Source organism: Cardiocondyla obscurior, linkage group LG07 (assembly GCF_019399895.1).
Source record: "Cardiocondyla obscurior isolate alpha-2009 linkage group LG07, Cobs3.1, whole genome shotgun sequence".
NCBI classification, from domain to species: Eukaryota; Metazoa; Arthropoda; class Insecta; order Hymenoptera; family Formicidae; genus Cardiocondyla; species Cardiocondyla obscurior.
The window spans coordinates 1382974-1402593 of record NC_091870.1 but is presented as its reverse complement, the minus strand read 5'-3'; the positions used below and the strand labels follow the sequence as shown (position 1 = coordinate 1402593).

At 42.3% G+C, this 19620-nt stretch overlaps 2 protein-coding genes across 10 annotated transcripts in view; one reads left to right on the top strand and one right to left on the bottom strand.

Annotated features, from left to right (window-relative positions):
* Positions 1–19620, top strand: part of Vari (MAGUK p55 subfamily member vari) — a 129544-nt gene that overhangs the window by 102681 nt on the left and 7243 nt on the right. For 4 of the 7 annotated variants that reach the window (XM_070658923.1, XM_070658920.1, XM_070658921.1 and 1 more), the window contains one exon: positions 17001–17116. In XM_070658923.1, the coding sequence (XP_070515024.1) occupies positions 17009–17116 (108 nt within the window). In that variant the 5' untranslated portion in view covers positions 17001–17008. Of the gene's footprint in view, positions 1–13045; positions 13688–14674; positions 15271–17000; positions 17117–19620 lie in introns of those variants that run through there. The other 3 variants (XM_070658919.1, XM_070658916.1, XM_070658917.1) reach the window with 3 other exon arrangements.
* Positions 460–10284, bottom strand: LOC139103846 (venom dipeptidyl peptidase 4). 3 transcript variants are annotated; one of them, XM_070658910.1, is made up of 14 exons: positions 10094–10284; positions 8787–8844; positions 8378–8598; positions 7975–8049; positions 7851–7903; positions 7285–7481; positions 6835–7004; positions 5811–5911; positions 5469–5723; positions 5112–5326; positions 3632–3914; positions 2860–3054; positions 2612–2772; positions 460–2474 (listed from the first exon to the last, which is right to left on the bottom strand). In XM_070658910.1, exons 1-14 carry the CDS (start codon positions 10106–10108, stop codon positions 2164–2166), a joined length of 2310 nt encoding a protein of 769 aa, XP_070515011.1. In that variant the 5' UTR covers positions 10109–10284; the 3' UTR covers positions 460–2163. The 3 variants fall into 3 exon arrangements, with proteins under 3 accessions (XP_070515011.1, XP_070515010.1, XP_070515012.1); XM_070658909.1 differs by having other exon boundaries at positions 8787–10284; XM_070658911.1 differs by lacking the exons at positions 8787–8844; positions 10094–10284 and having other exon boundaries at positions 7975–8071; positions 8378–8501.

Sequence of the window (19620 nt, the reverse complement as noted above, 5' to 3'; positions counted from 1 at the left end):
AAGAAAAAAAAAGAACGCCAGACGTAACGCGAAATTATTATTTCATTATTAATCGACTAATTAATCCGGATCTCTGTCTTTCATTGATCTCGATCGTGATTTTTGAATTAAAAGTTATCTTTTGATTTAACTTTGATCGAAGGGGAGTATAATGTATTCAAAGTGTATCGAAATCAATCTGATTATCCCTCGCGTGACAAGACGGTCTTCGCAATATTCTTCGCCTATTAAAGCATCGCTTAAGCCGCCGGCGTGTGTGTACACGGATGAGAGAAATCTCACTTCAATTCTCATCGAGGTGGATACTCGACGTCGTTAATCGTTAATATTATTTCCTTCCAATCTCGGCGATCCGACTTGACGCGAACGTATGAGAGAATGGAAATATCGATCTTGCTGTCTGTAATGCTATTACGCGAGCGGGGCGCGCCACATCCGTATTATATCGTGTACGAACAATTAACAAGAGTACCTCTAATTTTATTATTAAAACCGGTTATGATAATGGATGCTCGCAATCGTTAATGTTACTGCGATAAAAAACAGATAACCGAAAAAAAGGAAAAAAACGAAAAAAGAAAGAGAGATAATCCCGCGAAAAGTTGACGGTGGCAAAGTAAATAGATGTGAGGTGGAGATTAAGCAATATCGAAAATAACAATTTAAAATTGAAAACCCAAATCGAATACCTCCGAGAGCCTCCTCTTGATCTCCGCTGACCGAGAAGAGTCATGAACTTCGTGAAAACTCGCCTCGATGTTTGAGCAAACATTTTTCTCCCCGGCTGTCGAAGATTCCAGGTCAGCGAGCCAAGTTGCCTCGAAAATTCGCCCATCTTCAACACACAGAAAGGACTCGCGGACACGATGGATGGAATGATTAAATTTTCCCTAAAGTTACTTTGTCCAGGCCGACTAGCCGGGATGGGCCAGCGAACGACGTGACAGGCAAAAATATAATCGTCGAACGGTTGAGAGAGCTAGGGAAAAAAAAAAAAGAACGGTGTATCATATATGATTATTACATTACATTCCGAATAAAATATATCGAAGAAATTTATTTTGTCCCGACCGAAAATATAAAAATCTAGGTCACTGAGCAGATAGAGTAGGATTCGTAACATCCGTCGTCCTTATCCGAACAACAACATTGCAATTTTTTTTTCTTTTTTTTTCTTTTTTTTATTTATCAAAAATAAATTAATATCGGACTCTTCTTTCTGAACGACTCTTCTTTCATTACTTCTTTTCTCTCTACGGATATTTTTCGCGTTATTACGAATTTTTTTAATATTTAAATTGTCGAAATATATGTAAACTCGGTAATGAAAATTGCTTACGAAATTTAGAAGTTCCGTATTACACGCGTACAATAAAATTTTATTAAAAGTATAGCACGAACGAAGACGTCTTTGTTTTAATATACGTCAAGAAATATTTAATCAATTGCAATTTATGTTTAGCACTAAATATAACAGGAACTTTCGTGTATAGTATATACAGGCAAAGAATTTCTTTGGTAAAGTTTTGCCATCGAGATCAATGAAACAGGCGTGAAAATAAATTTGACAAGGTACATGCGCGACATAGCATAAATGCCGCGGCTCTTTTATGCAATTTTGTACGATTGTATTCAACATCTAAATATATTGATGGCGTCAATGAAAAATATTACAACTGCACAAATTTATATGCGAAAATTTTAAAAGAATTTAAAATCGTATTCAATATCATGTCACAATTGCATCGGCATAAAGTTTTATTTTCTAGATAATATATTTTTTTATTACTTTCGTCATCTGCTATAAAAAAGAAAAAAGGAAAAAAAAAAAAAAATGAAACGTTCGCGAAATATATTTTTAATATTTTTCATTAACACCATCGACATTTTCAATCGGCTCAAGGCAAAGTATTTCAGGCAATAGTATTCTTAATCTTAGTGATAAGCACTTTGCCATTAATATCAGGAGAGGCACGTAAGATAATTCTTCCACGTCGCGTCGATCTGAAACAAATCAATAGTCAAGTCCGAACGAATTCAATAAAGTCCTCGCTCGTTTTCGATTCACGCCGATCGCGTTTGTTGCGTTGCAAAAAGAATTCAGGCACGGCGCGAACGAGTCTCGTAGCCGCGAAGACGGTTCTCTCTTCTGGCGGTCACGGGTCAGTGATCCCACTCAAAGCATTCGCCCCAAAATTTGTCCATCGTGTGATAGAGATGGGGTAACACGTGTCTGAGATCGTGCGCCTCGTCTGTGTACGTGATCTGCTGGAACAGGATGTCATCATGCTCCAGCGACTTGGCAAGAGCCATACTCTGCTGGTAATGCACGTTGTCGTCCCCGGTGCCGTGTATCAGCATGTACTTTTTACCGCGTATGCCCTCCACTCGTCGTGAAATATCCGTATTATCGTAACCGATGATATTGTCCTCTTCAGTCGGCAGTCCCATAAATCGTTCCGTGTAGATGGAATCTATAAAAACGAGAAGACGTTCGAATCAGCGTCGTTATTCGCGTGGCTTGAAATCGTCTCGCAACGTAAAAATTAAAAATTGTCTTTAGTTCGTTAAAAAATAATCTTTTCTTTTTTTTTTCTTTTTTTTTTATTACCGTAATAAATCCACGAAGACACAGGCGCGACGGATACGCCGCACTTGAAAACGGAGGCGCTGTCATGGGCGAGCACCATGCCGGTGGCGAAGCCGCCGTAACTCCAGCCCCATATACCGGTTCTGTTCGGGTCGATCCACTTGTACTGCTTTTGCAAAATTCTACGGCAGGGGAGACAGGCCCTCATTTTCAGAGCTACGCTCGCTACCATGACCGAAGTTATTTCCGATCACCTTCGCATTACTTACGCGGTAACAGCGATCGTGTCCTCGATTTCCACGGTGCCTATCTTTCGATATATCTCGAAGAGCATGTTGCTACCCTTATAAGCCGATCCCCGTGCATCGATATTGGCGTGGACCACGCTCCGGTTAGTCGTGAGATAATGTTCGTACCCGAATTTAGAATCGTCAGTGATCCTGACCGTATTCGGACCGGCGTAGCTGTGAAATTTTATATTTTTTAAATATTTTATCAGAATTTTTTATGTTTTATCAAATGTTCAATCGAAAAGATAACGCGAGATCGAAAACGGCTTTCATCTCTCTCAATATCACGCGCTTATTCAGTTTTATTCAGCTCCGAGCTACAAATGACTAGTATGAATGTCTAAGTGGAGCGCTCGATACGTCGCGAATGCTTCTTAAAAGAAAGAAAGCAAGAAAAAAAAAAATAGAAAAAGAAAAAGGGAAGAAAAGTGAGCGAGGGTCATTAAAAATAATCGATTGCCGCGAAACTCCCAGTATTAATCGGCCAGGCAAACAGACCTGATCAACGATCCAATTTTAAATGAAGATTGCACGCCGATCAATCATACCATACGCCGATTCTAATTGAGCCGTGGCCGCTATTAACGATAAACATTAATGTCCAGTGCCAATAAAAAAAATTATAATTATACATATCAAGTACATATAAAAAATAATAAAATTAAGAATGAAAGAAATGCATAAATAAAATAATAAAAATATGCGTGCTAATAAATTTCGTTAATTAAATCAAAGAAACTTAGGTACTCACATGTATACCATTAAAGGATACGATTTACTTTCATCGAAATCCGGCGGCAGGAGTAATCTAACTCTGCAGTTATAACCATTTACAGTAATATTTAAATCCTTTCGTTTCGGCATTAATTTTAGTGCCAAAAGGGACCTCGTTTCCTCGTTGGTTGTCCAAGTTGTAACCAGCTGATGTTTCTCGTCTCTAATCGTTACCGTACTTGGATCAGGCCCGGAACAGGTGAAAGCATAGTACGATCTATGAGGCGAAAAATACGCGGACGCGTAGGTACATTTGTTTCCTGCAACAATTGAACTTGTTGAATTGATTCCGTAAAAAAAAAACCCGCTGTCGTAATATTAAACTGTAAAATAAATAAAATAAAAAAAGAGAACGCCGTCGACCGTGCGCTGCCAGAGCTTTTCTGTCGCTGAAAACAGCGGGCATAAATTTTTGACATCTTCTACTTTTCACCGGTCGAAATAAATTCCAGCGACCGTCATGTTTTAATGGTTATAAGGTACACTTGGCATCGACCGAGGTGCAGACTTCATCGTTTTTTTTTTCTTTTTTTTACCTCGCGGGCGTAAATAGCTCCGGTGAATTAATCTTCTTTACGTGATAACGCTCCGTCTGGCGAACGCAGCTGTCGCCGATAGCCGGGAAAAACTTGCGCGAAAAGTAATATTTCTCACATCTTTTGCGCGGCGTAGACGTCCTACGGCCGAATCTTTCGGAATCTTCTCGCGTAGCGAGGGAGGATAAGTTCGCGCCGGGTTCACGCGGGATAAGAATTTGGAAATTCTCACTCGAATTCGCGAAACTTTCGGCGCGCTGTAGAAAATATGCGGGAGAAAATTGTGACGATTTTCTATGAGGCGAGGGGGAAGACGAAAGCTCAGTGGATTACGCCATATCGCCCGTTCGCGTTACGCCTTTTCTCGCGTATCCGCGCCGGCTCTTTCGCCCCGTCGCGCGCACACGCGCACACGACCGCTAAATATTCATGAGAGAACGCGACTTGCGGCTTTTGTCAGATGAGATTACTCCCGACGGACTTTCCCGTTTTAATTGGAACATGCACCTATCGCCCGGAACAAGTTACAAATGCTGTTGACGAGTCCCGAAATTTCTCCGCCGCTTACGGAAATTTTCCTCCCACCTCGTCTAAGCGCGTTCCTCGAGAATCCGCGGCCTCGTTAAATAGCCGAATACGAATCTAAGTAAAACGAACGATCGGACATTAAGAACTATGAAGTTTTCATGCAGCTCACGTAAAATATTCCCCCCGTGAGAAACGCCGTAGTTTAAATAGAATATCCCGGCGACGGTGAACCCTCGCGCGAAGATAGGGCCCCCCTCGCATTTTCCGCGCGGCGCAAGCTCGTCGTCTAAATTGATGAAAAATGCTAAATATCCCTTTTCCTTTTTCCCTTCTTCGTTTCTTTCTCCCTTTTTCATTTACTCCTTCGCCGTATTCCCGATTTTAAGGACTCACCTTCCGGCGTTAGCTGCTCGCAGGATATGCAGGTCGGATTCTGGCTCCCGTCCAGAGGCACCGAGTACAAATTCCTCTGGGTCGGTTCGCCTGGCGCCGTGGCAAGATAGTAAACTCTGCCTCTGGGCGAATCGACTGCCAGGATCGTGTGAACCTCAGAGGGACCAGGCGTTAGATCCGTCGGGTTAATAAACTTATTGTCCTTGTACTCGTACCTAATGACACGTCGATTAATTATGAAAGGAAGTTAGGAAAAATTTCAGTCGTAAGAAAATCGTCGTTTGGCAATTATTTGGTAATTATGTTGCAGTGAGTTAAAGATTTTTTTTTTTTTTTTAATAAAAATGTATATCGCACCTGTTTATGTGACGAAATCTGCCAGCATTGGTGCCAGATTGCTCTCGCCGTAAATGCAGCACATAGTTGTTTCTGTAGCTTTTTATAGGATTATTCGGTTGTAACCAGCCCTCGGTCTCTTCATCGAACAAAACCAATTTAGCATCACCTTGCACGTTATACATAGTCAGTTGGGATTGGTTTTGCACGCGATTCGTCCATGTCACAATCACGTGTGTTTCATCCCACCAGCTGACGGTGTACAATACGTTATCACTGCGAGCATGAATGTCAAGTAGCAATATGTGAAACACAATAATAAACGCGTTGGAAAAAATTTACCGGGATAATATCAGAACTTACCTCGTAATCACATCGACGGGCGCTTCTAAGATAACTGCCTTTGACGATGGATCCTTTAAATCGATCACTGATAGAGATACTATCGGATTTGAAGTACCCACCTGAAAAAAAAATATATAAAGTTATTTTTGATTGACATAAATGATTATATTTATATAAAGCGTCGCGCTCTAATTTCTGAAAAATTTCGGAGAGAGGATTTTAGGATTTTAGAAAGATCCCAAGTGAAATTGAGAAAGAATTTCTCGACTCCATACATGATCTCAGAGTTGAAGACCTTTTTGTCAATTTTTCACAGCCAACTTTCAAATAGTGCCACATGGTGCAGAAGCAACGCGGAGGAAAAAGCTTGAAAGGATTTGAAAGCTGAGCTTTCAGGCTTGAAAATATTTCTTTTAGAATATCACTTACCGCCGTTTCTTGTATAAATACATAAATTTGTACGTTACGCTTGCCACGAATTCGGAGTTCGGGCAAAAAGCATTGGAGTAATTAAACGTATTCGATATTAATTACTACCCTTTCGATTCGATTAGCTTGAGAAATTAATCGATTGTAGCCAATAGGTGGAGAAATCTCCTTGTCGCTCTTGATAAACGAGGATCTGACGTAGAACGAGAAATGATTCGCGGGCTCTTTTTTCACGGAAGATTGCGCTTCTGCCAGCGCACTTCGACAATTGGATTATCCACACGTGCCGACACACGCACACGGAAAATAGATCTATGGTAGAATAAGCTCGAGTTAAACGGAAGAACGACGGTCCTTCCAACTCGTTGCGGCAATAACCGATTTTGCCAAGTGGAGATGATTAGCCAAGTTCTCAATGGTGACTTACCAATATTATCATGTCGAAACAATTCGAACATTTTTATGTACAATTGCCAGATTCCAAAATATTAAAAAAAAAAAAAAAAAAAAAAAAAATAGTTAGAACCACTCGCTCAACAAATAATACAATTTTCTACGCGAATTTATATTAAATGCGTCAACTTAGGAACGTTCTTTTAGGTAGGATACTTACCTTGGGGTACTTTATCTTTACTTCCGTAGGGTATTGATCTTCGAGGGAACCAGGGGCGCCATAATGAGGATATACTATGTCTTTTACTTGAGTATCGTTAAAGGTTGCGAAAGCCAAATATCGTCCGTCCGGTGAATACCACATCCCGATCGGAGATCCAAACACTTCCTCTGTAATCAACAGCCGCGATTACGTCTATCAGGTTTAATTATCCGTGAGAGATAATCGTGACGCTTGCACTCGCGATTGATAGATATTTTTCTTCAAGCTGGATATATTTCTCTTTTAAATCATATAATATTGATATATATATCTTTGTAAATGTTTTAAACGTTAAATTAAAATAGAAATTAATTTTAAAGCGGCGAACATTGAACGAATGCTCAAATTAATTTTATACATACATTTATTTACGTCACAAAGAAAAAGAAAAAAAAAAAACAGGTTTACCTTCGTATACCCAATCCGGAATTCCATTGTAAACGATTCCAGGTTCGCCGCTAGTCGTCAATCTTCGTACTGCATTCTGGCTGCGATTAAAGGTTATATGATAAATATCATTATCGAGAACGTAAGCCAAATCACTGCCGATCGGCGACCATATGGCCAGCGAGATAACAGCTTCATTCGCAATCTCTTGAAATGTGCTGCAAATACATAAAGTATATTAAAAACCAAATAATGTGAAAGAAAAAACTTTGTCAGCATTTTCTCGCGTTCCGCGGAAAAAGAAATTGTATTTAAAAATATTTCACAGACGTAAGCAGAAAAATTTTTGTATCAGTCGCGATTAAGATAACGATGGAAATGGAGATAACAGCAATTGAGACGGTGACTGAAAAAGTCCACTGGACACTTATTTATTGCTTTATTTATTTATACACGCATGAGATAGAGTTCGCTGTGTAGATCGCGCGTGATTTCGCAATCAAGCTTATCAGAGAATAGTTAATATTATCACCGGCAATATATGTATATATGCGCTATTAAAAAGAAATATAGACGAATAAACTCACCCATTGTGGACGTCATATACCACGCAATTTTTGACGGATGAGTGCCTGTACACCTGGGAAAATCCATTTATTTTAATTTTCACGTTTCGACGAGCGGAAAGTTATTAAACAATTAATCACTCACATGCTTAATATTGTAAGCGAAAAGAATGTACTGCTGGCTGGGCGAAATAACTGCTGTGCCGAATTTGTATGGCAGCTGGAACAATTCCAACATCGGGCTTGAAGAAAAATATCTGTTAATTAAGCTGGACGTTTAAACTTGATTCGTAAAAATTTAATCTCGCGAGAAACGTCGAAGTAAATAATTATCTTAGAACAACTCGCGTGAAATATAGGTAAGCTGAAATATTTTTCAACAACAGTCGCAACTCACGAGGGAAAAAAAAAATTAAAAATAAAAAATACTTGACTTAATTTTCTGTGACCGTTGTCTCCGCGATAACTCCGCAATAAAGTGCCAATTGCGGAAAGCTTCGAAGTTTAAAGTAGAGATAGGAAAACAGTGGATTATAAATTGTTCTTACTGGTAAATCGTCACCGTCGAAAATCTGCTTGGTCTCGCCTGTCTTTACATCGGTAAGCGTAATATCGCCCGTAATCACGTTCTCGACCACAAATTCGTTATCAGAAATCCACGTGCCGTTGAAGCCGTTCGAGAAGTAAGGGTAAAGATACACTTCCTCCAAGACGAATGGTTTTTTATTGTCATCCTTACCAAGAACACCGGTGTCGTTGATTAGTGGAACTATTCAAACAGGTTTGACGAATTTATAGTAATTAAGTACATTAAATTTCTTTTTTCTTTTCTTTTCTTTTTTTTTTTTTTTTTTGATTCAGCGACATTTACATTTTTATAAATAACGATCAAACTGCATATTTGTCGAGTATTAGTTATGCTAATAATTACGCGAGGTATTAAATTAATTGACCTACCTGTTCGTGATTGGCCGATGACGATAACAAAGGCGGATAATATCAGAAATTGAAGAGACTGGAAGAATTTCGGGTTGTCATGATATGCAAAGAAGTTTTTTCTTTCTATTTTTTTTCTTTTCTTTTTTTTTTCTTCAGACTTTCTGGTTTTCTTTAAGGTATATAAATTCAGCGGAATGGATACGAACAAAATGTACAGCGTAAAAATTTCGAAAATAAAATTATTATCATTCGCCAAACTCCCAACTGCGGTCGTAACTTTGTGAATGGTCGGTGTCTGTGGTAATTGCGAACAGTCTCGCCCGTTTCTACGGATCGTTAGCATTTCTTCCACCCAATGAACATTATTTTTACGATAAAAAGAGATCTTTTCCTTTTTTATTGTTTCCTTGGTTTTCTAAAATTGAAACTTTGATCGCGAATAAAATACGACGGCAATTATGTTAACGATAAAACGAAGTCAGTCTAGAAAATTAAATCTCTTACCATCGAAACTTTTATACAGTTAAAACATTAACATTTTTCTTTTTTAATTTGCTCTTCGATTGTCGATTATTGTGCTGCTAATAACAATTATTAATACGAGTAAAAAAAAAAGAACAAGAAATTAATATTAATCGGGATCGAAGTCAATGTTGATATAATAGTGAATCAAAATTGGTCACAATCCCAATATATCGGAAGAATCGAACCTAAAAATAACTTACTGCTACGAGTTTAATACCTCGAGCGCATCGCCGTGTATATTCTACGACGAAGAAAAGGAACGCGAGAGAGCTTAGGTAGAAGGCGATAAATCGAGACAGGTCCGGGACTCTCGAAACTTTTCCATCGATAGCGCGCATCTGACGAAAAGTGCTCTCACGGACTTATCGATTCGATATGTCCGGACATTGTGCCTGTCCCGTGAACGGAATCGAAACAGAAACAAGTCGGATAAAAGCTCTCCTACAATAATGGGTAGATCGCGAGTGCCGATAGATCGAACGCTTATTTCCGCGGCTGTTCCTTTTAAATGCATTTGAGGGGCAAGTGGCGTAAAAAGTAGAATATTAAAAACATGTATCTCTCATCTTTCTTTAAAAGTGTCCACTTAGTACCGCTGAGAGTATAAAAAATACGTGTTACTCTAGGATAAATGAATGATTCTTATCAGCGCAAGGAAATTATCGGGAGAATTAGCGATATTAAGAGAAGAAAAAAAAAATTAAATAATTATCGATTTTTCTGTCCGGCGATTGTCGCGAAATAAATGAAGAAAAGGAGGAAAGGGAACGGCTGATTCGCCGCGCTGCCGGACAACGTACCGTGTGTTTCGCCATGATAAATCGGTCGATCTACGAGTCGCAAACTCCGGATGATAACGATCGATGAAACCGCTGCTGGCGCGGCGGCCGATCTCGCGGGTGCGCTCGACGAAGACTAATATATCGCGCGCTTTCTCAGCGGCAGCAGCGACACGTGCTCCCACCTCCTTCAACAAATCAGGGACATACCCACGCTCGAGTATATATCTTCCGCTGTGTTTGTACTTTTGCCTCTGGCTTAATTATACTTTAATATTTGGCGATGACGATAAGGTGATCCTCTGATACAAAATTGGCACGGAGAAAGTATGTCACACAATTTTTTTTTTATTTCCTAGATAGGGATCCGGGAAAATTCTAAGATACCATTGCACAGACTTAACGTTATCGTCTCTCGAGGCTGCAATATTGCAGTAAACAGAGAAATGGGAATTAAGAAAAATGTTTATATGTAACATAAATTTTTTTCTTTTTTTTTATAAAAACGGGCGATATTAGTATTGATTTTTATATTTCAATATATATTTTTTTTTATATATTTGATATGGTCGCCGTTAATACTTTACTATTTTTATTTTCTTAGATGTATTAAATAATTATTTAAATCTATTTGCTTCTATGAAGCACTGCCAAATCGCGCTGTAGACAGAGAAGTGATACGATTTAATGGTATCAGCTGACTTTCGATATGCTTTGCGCGTATTTATATGCGATAAACAATATTATTTTTCCACTTGCAACGTCACGTATCGACAGCCGTATCGTTATGACGATAAACTTTATAATGAAATCGTAAAAATTGCAAGGGTCGTGACAGAAATTTAAAGGTAATGCAGACGACAATGCGAATTTATTGCACTAAATCTCAGCTGGCTATTATTATTATTATCAAGGCCGCCTGTTATTTAACTACACGCGCAATAAGAGACGATTATCTCCACGCGCTTTTGCCAAGATAAGAAACTAATACCTGACCAGTACAATGCCGAAAATATTTATCAATTAAATAGATTAAGAGATTGATCAATTTCATTAATCGAGATTGCTTCTTTATTAAATGGCGGAGGGTAATTAATTTCCTCGAGATAAATTCGGTGGATATTCGTTCGAGCACCTACGAGTCGATCATTAATTAGAATAGCATTCTCGAAAACGGAAAAAAAAATTTATATAATTTATCGCCTTTTCTTTATTTCATAAATAAAGATGAGAAACGATAGGGACATTTTTCGTTGCAGCGGCGAGTATACCTTTCGCACGCGTTCGCTATCTAAAACTGCTGCCAGCAATAAAGCCAGAAAGCTCCTAACGATTTCCTCCTGTCGTGAAACACGTAGCTTCGAAATATTGCACCGCGCCGGGCGCGCGCCCGCGCCGTTTTCAATATTGTGATCGAAACGCACAAAGTACCAATGTTTCAGCGCGCCTCGTGGGTTCGGTTCCTTTTAATCTTTTTATATAAAACCATGCACAATAAAGATTGCCGAGCTATCGCGCGTTTTTCGCGAAAGAGAAGGCGTACCGCTATCGAAAAAGGAATTCGTGACTCTTCAGCTATAAGAAACAACGTCATCCAGAATAAAAATCGGAAGCTATCAAATCCTCGACGTCTTTTCCATCCGTGATCTTGTCAATTTAAAAATCTACGGTGGCCAAAAAAAAAATAAAAACTGCGCTGTATCCTCATCCTTCGAAATAGTCGCATCCTTGACGTTACGTCGCTATTACTTTTTTTTTCTCCCCCTCCCCCACAATTACTTCCCACATTTGAATTAATCCACTCTTTCGTGTATCGCGAATCGTCGCGATCGGCGTTCGCGTGGGAGGATCTCGACCCATGGTGTCATCGTGGAGAAAAACATTCGTCTGTCCTTCCTCTCGCGGCTTCATCTCGTCGCGTGGCGAGTGACACACTTTGCGAGAGGAAGAATTGCCATCATCGTCGTCATTGCGGTCGCATCTGCCTTCGTTGCGCCGTCATTTCGCACGTAGGTCATAAAATCCCTGGCTGGCAGGAATCAGCCAATGCGATCGTAAGGTCGCTCGTATTCACGCACCGAGATCGCTGACGAACGGATGTGGAGAAACGTGAAATGCCGCGGCTAATGTGCGAGATTGAATATGCAAATTCGCGGATTATAGATTGAATTTATAAGACGCGACTTGTAATTATAATTTCTTTTTTCTTTTTTTTTTTTTATTATTTAAAAATAAATATTAGACGAGAAATTATTACGGTATATTGGAGATAGTCGCCATCTCGTTCTTAATAACATAAAATGTACGTTGCAACCTGGGTTACCTACCGCTAAGCCTCGCATTCAGCTGGATACGTTTATCGCAGCTTTCTCTGCATGTTACTTGCCAGCAGCTGTTAAAACGCAACGACACCAAAAGAGGCTCTAACGTGTTCAGACTACTAAAGTATTTATATTTTGCATCCTATACATTTTGACAAAATTTTAACAGAATGTCAAATCTTGATTTAGAATAATTATATATATTTTTAAATAGTATTAATTTTTAATTTGACATTCTTGAGCACAAAGAAAAAAAAAGAGTTTAATCGACTGCTCGGTTGCATATAGAATGGATATCAGTTGTCATATCAGTTATATGTTTGTATATTTAAATGCTTCGGCATCAAAAAGAGGAGACTTCTAAAATATTAAAATACCTCGTGAAAAAAGTGAGTATCGATAAAACAAATATAAATCCTTCGGGGCAAATTAAGTTATTGTCAATTCTCTTCTATACTCGTGAGTCTTGGTATCCGAGCGCGTAAAAATAGCATTTCGCAAATTCGAAACGTCAGCGTCAGCGGGATCGGTGTTGCGGGGGTGGGTGGGCGGAGGTGTGTTATCTCGAAAACTTTTCGGAACAACAGTTTCTTGCGTTAACCTTTCTTGGTGAGCGCACCCCTGTGAAAAATATTTGCGACCCTTTCATGGGCGCGTTTACTATCGATCGGGGAGGATATAACGCGTACCAGTCGTCGTTGCCACGAGTCGAGGAATTGCCACGAAAGAGCAAGTGAGAGAAGGAGCGACGGAGAAGGAGATACAGGGTGCCACAAAGGCCACCCCTTTCGGGAGGCTATAAGTACCGGTCGCGGTCGGTTCGCGTGGCTCATGTGCGCCCCGTGGTCTCACCGGCGTGGTATCGCTTTCGCGTACGCGGAAAAACTACTTGGACCAGGGCGCCGAAGTCGTTTCGATCTATGAATAGATCCTGATCAGTTTCCAATCGCGCAAACGTCCGCTCGTCGTCCGATCGAGCCGAGGACCGTCGACTCGCCGCCAGGAAGCTGACGGCGCGCAACAGCACGTGGAGCCTACGGACGAGGAAGGCGAACGATGACGGTGATTCCGCGGGATCGCGGTGCAGTCCGCGTGACCACATCGTAATGGCCGGTCCCGCGACGACGAAGGACCCTAGTGATCGACCGGGATAGACGTAATGTCGCTCGAGGCCATCGGGAGCAATCAGCTGAAATGAGAAGGAGTAAGTCGCGGGGGAGCGTCATCCAGGACATTTGCGGATGCTCCGCTCTATCGTCGATCGTCCACAAAAAGGACCTCAACTCCACCTCAGGTAAGAAGAAAGTTGCGAAGTAAGTCGGATCTTAGAGGATGAAACCACCGCTTCCGATGCGCGCGTCTTGTCAAATGCAAGAGCTCCAGAATTTCTGAAAAATGTCGCGCTTTCGTATTTTCGATTATCAAAAAAAAAATGCGATGCGATAGAGTACCCCGTCGTCGAAATTTTCAACGACCGAATGTGAAATACTAAAGAAAGATTTATTCGTCGCAACGTTACGCCTTGAATTAAACGAATATTTAATCACGCGGTACCGGCGAGAGGCGCCTAAGGTTCATCCACGGTTTGCGATTCGATCGATCGTCATGCACGTGTTCACCGGACGACGGAAAAGCCCAATACTCCGCGCGATCGATTACGTGCTCGGTGCGCAACCTTGAACGAGAAAAGCGACCGCTGATTGCTTCTCACGTCGAAGAACACTCTTCGGGAACGATACTTGGACGGAAACACTTCCGGCGTCAAGTATCCGGACGCCGGATTTTACTTTCATCCGATTTCCTCCGGCGTTTTTCTTTCCCTTGTTCTTTTTCTATTTAAATTACGCCGTTTATCTCATTATCGCGCTTTCCCTCAAATGAATCCATCCTTCTCTTTTTTCTTCTTAACGATTAGCACGTCGTTCCGTCTCTCGCCGTTTTCTCTCTTCCCGCTTCTCTTAGCCACTTTTCGTCTCTTCTAACCCGTTCTGCTTTGCCCCTTCCATCGGTCCACCACCAGCTGGTTTGTTTCTGGCCGTTCTCGACCTTTCGTAGAAGCCAACTTCGAATCTCCGAGGCCAGTCGGTTGATCGGTGGCGCTTACGTTTCCTCGATCGAGATCTTCCTTGGATCGCTTCCGCCTGCCTCTCGTTTCCCTCGTGTCACTACGGTTCTTCGTTCTTTTCTCGCGTACCTAACTTCGTGATATATTAGCGCACGCATCGGTAAGAACTCTGAGCGCAGCGAGCGGCACGAGTTACGTGACTTCGAAGCCGTGTCAACGAGCATCGTTGGGCTCGCCTTCTTGGTCGCCCCACCACCTCGACGGGGTGCCGCTTGCGGTCCCCTCGTCTGGACCACGGGCCCTCGAGGCCCAGACAGGTGTAAGACAGTGTTTCCATTCACTGCGAGGCGGCAGCAAGGAAACTCACGGCAAGAGGCATTTCCTTCCCGGCTAATACTCGTCACATGGTCACATCGGCGGTGTGATTAATACGCAAAACGGTTTAAATAGTGATTTACAATTCTCGCCGATAAAATACCAATCGACCGCGAGCCTCAAGGTTAAAGTCTCGAGTTACCTCCCGCGGTTAAATTGAGTTAAAGTAGTTTTAATCTCGCGGTGATAAGATTTTGCGAAAAGAAAATGGAAAGGTGGCGAAGAAACACGATGTGAGTGTCGAATCGTAAACTGAACTCGCGGCGAAGTTTTATCAAGATTAAGGAGAGCGACCGGAGAGAAGGTCTTGAATTTCGGTGGGAAGTTGAATGTCGCAATCATGGTTTTCTTCGGAAGGAAGGAGAAGCTGGAAGATCGGCGATTGCTGGCCAGCATGGACGCCATGAACGGCGCGATTATCCATCAAATTGACAACGGTAATATTCGCTTATTGTCGCGCGACGGTGCATTAATGAGCCCGCTTGTTGCGGATGAGAATTAAATTTTTTTTTAGCGCGCGTTAATAAACGAGATCGGTCCGCGACGAAATTAAAGAGGCATTATTTCTAATTTTACACGTTAACGAGCTCTCGATCTCGCGGCATATTTCCACGCACATCCGGTGGGAACGAGCGCAAACATTATCGCCGGCCGCATATTTTTAATTCCTTTCTCACCCTTGCCTGCCTCGCGTTTGGTTTTTTTTTTTTCTTTTTATTTTAATTCGCGCCGCGGTAACACCCTTCGACTAACGACTTTCAGCCGCCGCGTTTTCCGCATATCTCTTAAAATTCATCAAGGCGTGAAAATTAATTTGGTTTTAAAGTTAAGCATTTAATAAATTAAATACGTAATATATTATTGAATTTTTGCAGCGTACTAAACGTAGTTTCTTTTATATTGTAATTCCCTGTCGGTCGCTAAAACAACCGGCGTAAAAAAAAAAAATAAAAATATATATATGCATATCCATTTAATTTGCGAGCGTGAAAATCGGCAGCCTGCAATATTCCGGGCACGTTGCCTCTCGCGTTTTCCGCCATGCCTCAATGCTTTGTAATAGCATGCATTTATCATTCATACGCTGCATAGTTGGCGCAGGTTATTATTACATAGTCAAGGGGCTTTTCATCGGGCACTCTAGAATTTTAAATGCGTTACCGGTGCATAATCAATCGACGAACTCGTGCATTTCATGAAACATCCAGCGGCTATTGTTTTCTGAAACTGTGAACTGTGTTAACTAGACTACGTATACATTTTTTAGACGCTTTTTAGCTTCGCTCTCTCGCCCTCGATCGTAGACGCGGTAATGAATTTTGAAAATGAAGATCACTCGCATGAATTCTGAAGGGAGTGGGCAGACGTATATCGCGATCAATAATATCGAGCTGCTAACAGGTGTAACTCTGCTTAAATGGAACGTGATAATAATGTCTAAGAGGCCTTGGGTAGGCGTACCACTTCTGAAGTCGCGAATAAAGCCTGACGTTAATTGAATGCTCTCGGATGTATTATTTAACAACCGTGCGCTTTGCGAGACCCTCTAGCTCACGCGAAATAAGATTGACCCCATTATATAGATTCGCGCACTACTTTTAGTCTCGCGTTTATTAAAATAAGCAGTAATCCGCTGATAACTCCCAAATAAAAATTACGTAATTACTTATCCTTCGTGCAAGTACAAAAAAAAAAAATAAATTGCCTCCTTTGGTCCATTAATCGATCAGCAATTTTAGAGACTGCCGATGTGAATCCCTTTGGACTCTCGCGCGTGCTGTAAGTTTTTATAAATCTCTCTTTAATTTTTCTTTACTCTCACTTAACTTTGCGCACGTCGAAGGAATACGTTAGCCGTATGGAAAATGCTCTCGAAGCTCGGCTTCGAGATCCGCGAGAGATTTCGCGTGACAGCTTCGGCCACCTGTAGCTGACGATATTGATCAGGCCGAAAGATGGCCACGCCCGGGTTCACTCTCGCGTCACCGCGACCCCCTGTTGGCATCCCTCTTTTCGCTCTCTTCCCAGCCTCTCTTCCTCTCTGTTCCTCTTTCTCCTCTTTACTGTTACTGCCGCCGCGGCCGCATGCCGCATGCGGCGATGCGCTGTTCCCGATCCCGGTGAAATCCGCAGCTGATTATGAACGAGTGCGCCGTTACTGTTCCAGCCGCGTTCATGCACGTGCGCGACAACATCGAGGAGCTGGGCAAAGTCGCCGACGACACGGACCTGCTGTTTCTGAAGGGCCTCCTCGACAGCCCGGTCGTCACATCCCTCGTGAAGGTGAGTGATCCTTATCTCGAGACTGAACCGGAGAACCCGCGGGATCCTGCAAAAATGTTCGACTATTATTAAAAGTTCATTATACGTTTTTTATTCGTCGGTGAATTAAATATGAAAATCGGCACAAATTAGCGAATTAATTTTTTTTTTTTTTATTTCCGGGCACGTGACACAATTTGTTTCTCTTGCTCTTAACTTTCCGTCTTTATCGCTTTGCGTCGGAGGTAAGAAATCATAATGAAAAACGATACCGACCAGCGATCTCCCCCGCACCTTGAACAGATCGTAAACGCGCGGAATAAATATCATTTCCATCTATACGACGCGTCCGTGTGCTCATCAAACGGTGTTTACTATGACGGAAATTTATGAGAAGCCTGTCAGTGGTTCTCGCCCTCTTCGCACGGCATCTGTTCAATTCGTTGATTAAAGAAAAAAAAAAAAAAAGAGAGAGAAAAAGAAGTCGAATCGTTCGAAGTGTTCTAGCCGTTTACTCGAATTAATCCGTGTCGTTGAACCGCGTGAACGCGTTTTCCCCGCGATGATCGATCATTCAGAATGGCGAGCGCGACCACGACTGAAATAAACCAGCCCGGTTAAATCCAAGGGAATATTTTAGCGCGCCCGGCTACGGTATGCAACGTACAATTCTACAGAGAGGTAAATATGCAGTTCTCGACTTTCTAAATATAGTTCCCAAGTCTAGTGTTCGGAATCTTACAGCTTCCGCGAAGACACCTAACCATAGAAGAGTAGCAATCCGATCGTTTACACTTATCGCCGATATCTCTTCCACGCGATTCGACAACGCGTAAATTTAACTCGACATATTTATTCCCTGAATTAAAAAATCGCTTTTTTTTCCCGGAATTTTTTTTTAATAATTAAGTACTATTTTTTTTTTTCTTTTTTTTTTCTTGTTCGTGAATCAACGGCACGTCGGATGCTACAAATTTCAACAGAATAAGCTTTACGTCCCTACGATTTAGCGTACGGATAATATCATTCCCCGCTGGAATCCGGTCGAGCCGCGTGTTCTTTCGACGCGAGACGAAGGGGACGCGGATCGTTCGTCACTCAGCATGGGGAAAAAAAAAAAAAAAAAAGGGAGGAAATTTCGGAAGCGTGCCAGAACGTTGGTTTTATTTCTCCTCCTCGCTCGCTCTCTGCGTGCCTTCACGCGCATGCATCGCGCGCGCTCGAAACATCCGCACTAGCACCCACGTTTATTTCAGTCGCGACACACTTCCCGCGAGCTGAGAGAAAGAGAAAGAGAGAGAGAAAGAGAAGCCAGCCTTCGACGAGAATATTGCCGGCAATAAACTAGAAAAACATCGTTATGAGCGATTCGTCCGCGTTCGAACTGTTCGGCCTGCCGATCGATGGGGTTGTTCACCCCTTTCAGTATTATGAATGTCAGTCTTTTCGTCGCTCACGCATCGATCGCGCACGCACATTTTTTCCCCTCCTTTGCCGCGCGGGCCAGGGACCTACATTCCCCAGGTAATTTTCAGCCAGGCGTGCAGGTAGAACACGCGCGTCGCAGCAGGTAAAAAAAAAAAAAAAGAAATGTCCAAGTGCAGAGGAGCCGTTAAAGAGTCGGCTCACGTCTCCTCCCCCTCCTTTCACGTCGAATTAAGCCAACGGTGGAAAGTGCCCGACGATCACGGCGGGACGTCTTTAAGGGAAAACCAAGCTGGTAAATCTCGCGGAGAGAAGAAACGTGCAATCGACGCAACGAGACAATTGATCAAGCTGAGAAACGAGGTGGCTGAAAGGCGGTGAACAACTTGGCTCTCGATGGAGCGGATAGTCCACCTGAATCCAATCTCGCGCTGCGTAATGCCGCGGCGAACATCATTACCCCGTAGACTTTATAGAAAGTTGCTGAAGGGAGAGATCGAGATTTACGGCACGGTCAATTGGCGAAATTGGCGCCTGCTCCTCTCTCTCTCTTTCTCTCTTTCCGTAATAATAATTACGGCTAATTGTCCGCGACCCTCCGACGGGACCTCTTGATTAGGCGTAGGTCATAGGCGTTTGCGAGCGGAGTCATCGCTCGTGCACGTCGCAGAAATCCAGGCGCGAGCATGCGTGTCGCGCACGGCAATATGTTTTGTAAGTCCGTGGCGTGTACGAGACGATATGTAATTTCAGTCGGTGAGTCGGCTTTGTGATCGCACATGGGAGGAAGTAGGAGAGAACACACACGTGTTATGCGTGTCGGCCCACGTGTGTGGGTGACAGGACTGTACGCCGCCGATGGCTCTTATCAGCCCCGACCGCATATTTCTCTTTTCTTTATCTTCGAGCTATTTTAAACCAAGCTCCTCGCGTGCCCGTTCCGATTCGATCGCGGAGTCACCCTTCCTAGCTCGCTCTTTCTCTACCTCTCTCTCCACGGCGGTACGCAAACAATGACGAGCACCGATTTCGCTGATCGCTGCATTGTTCATCCGCTGGACGGTTCAGTTACGTCACTCGACTGACATTGCTACGTAACG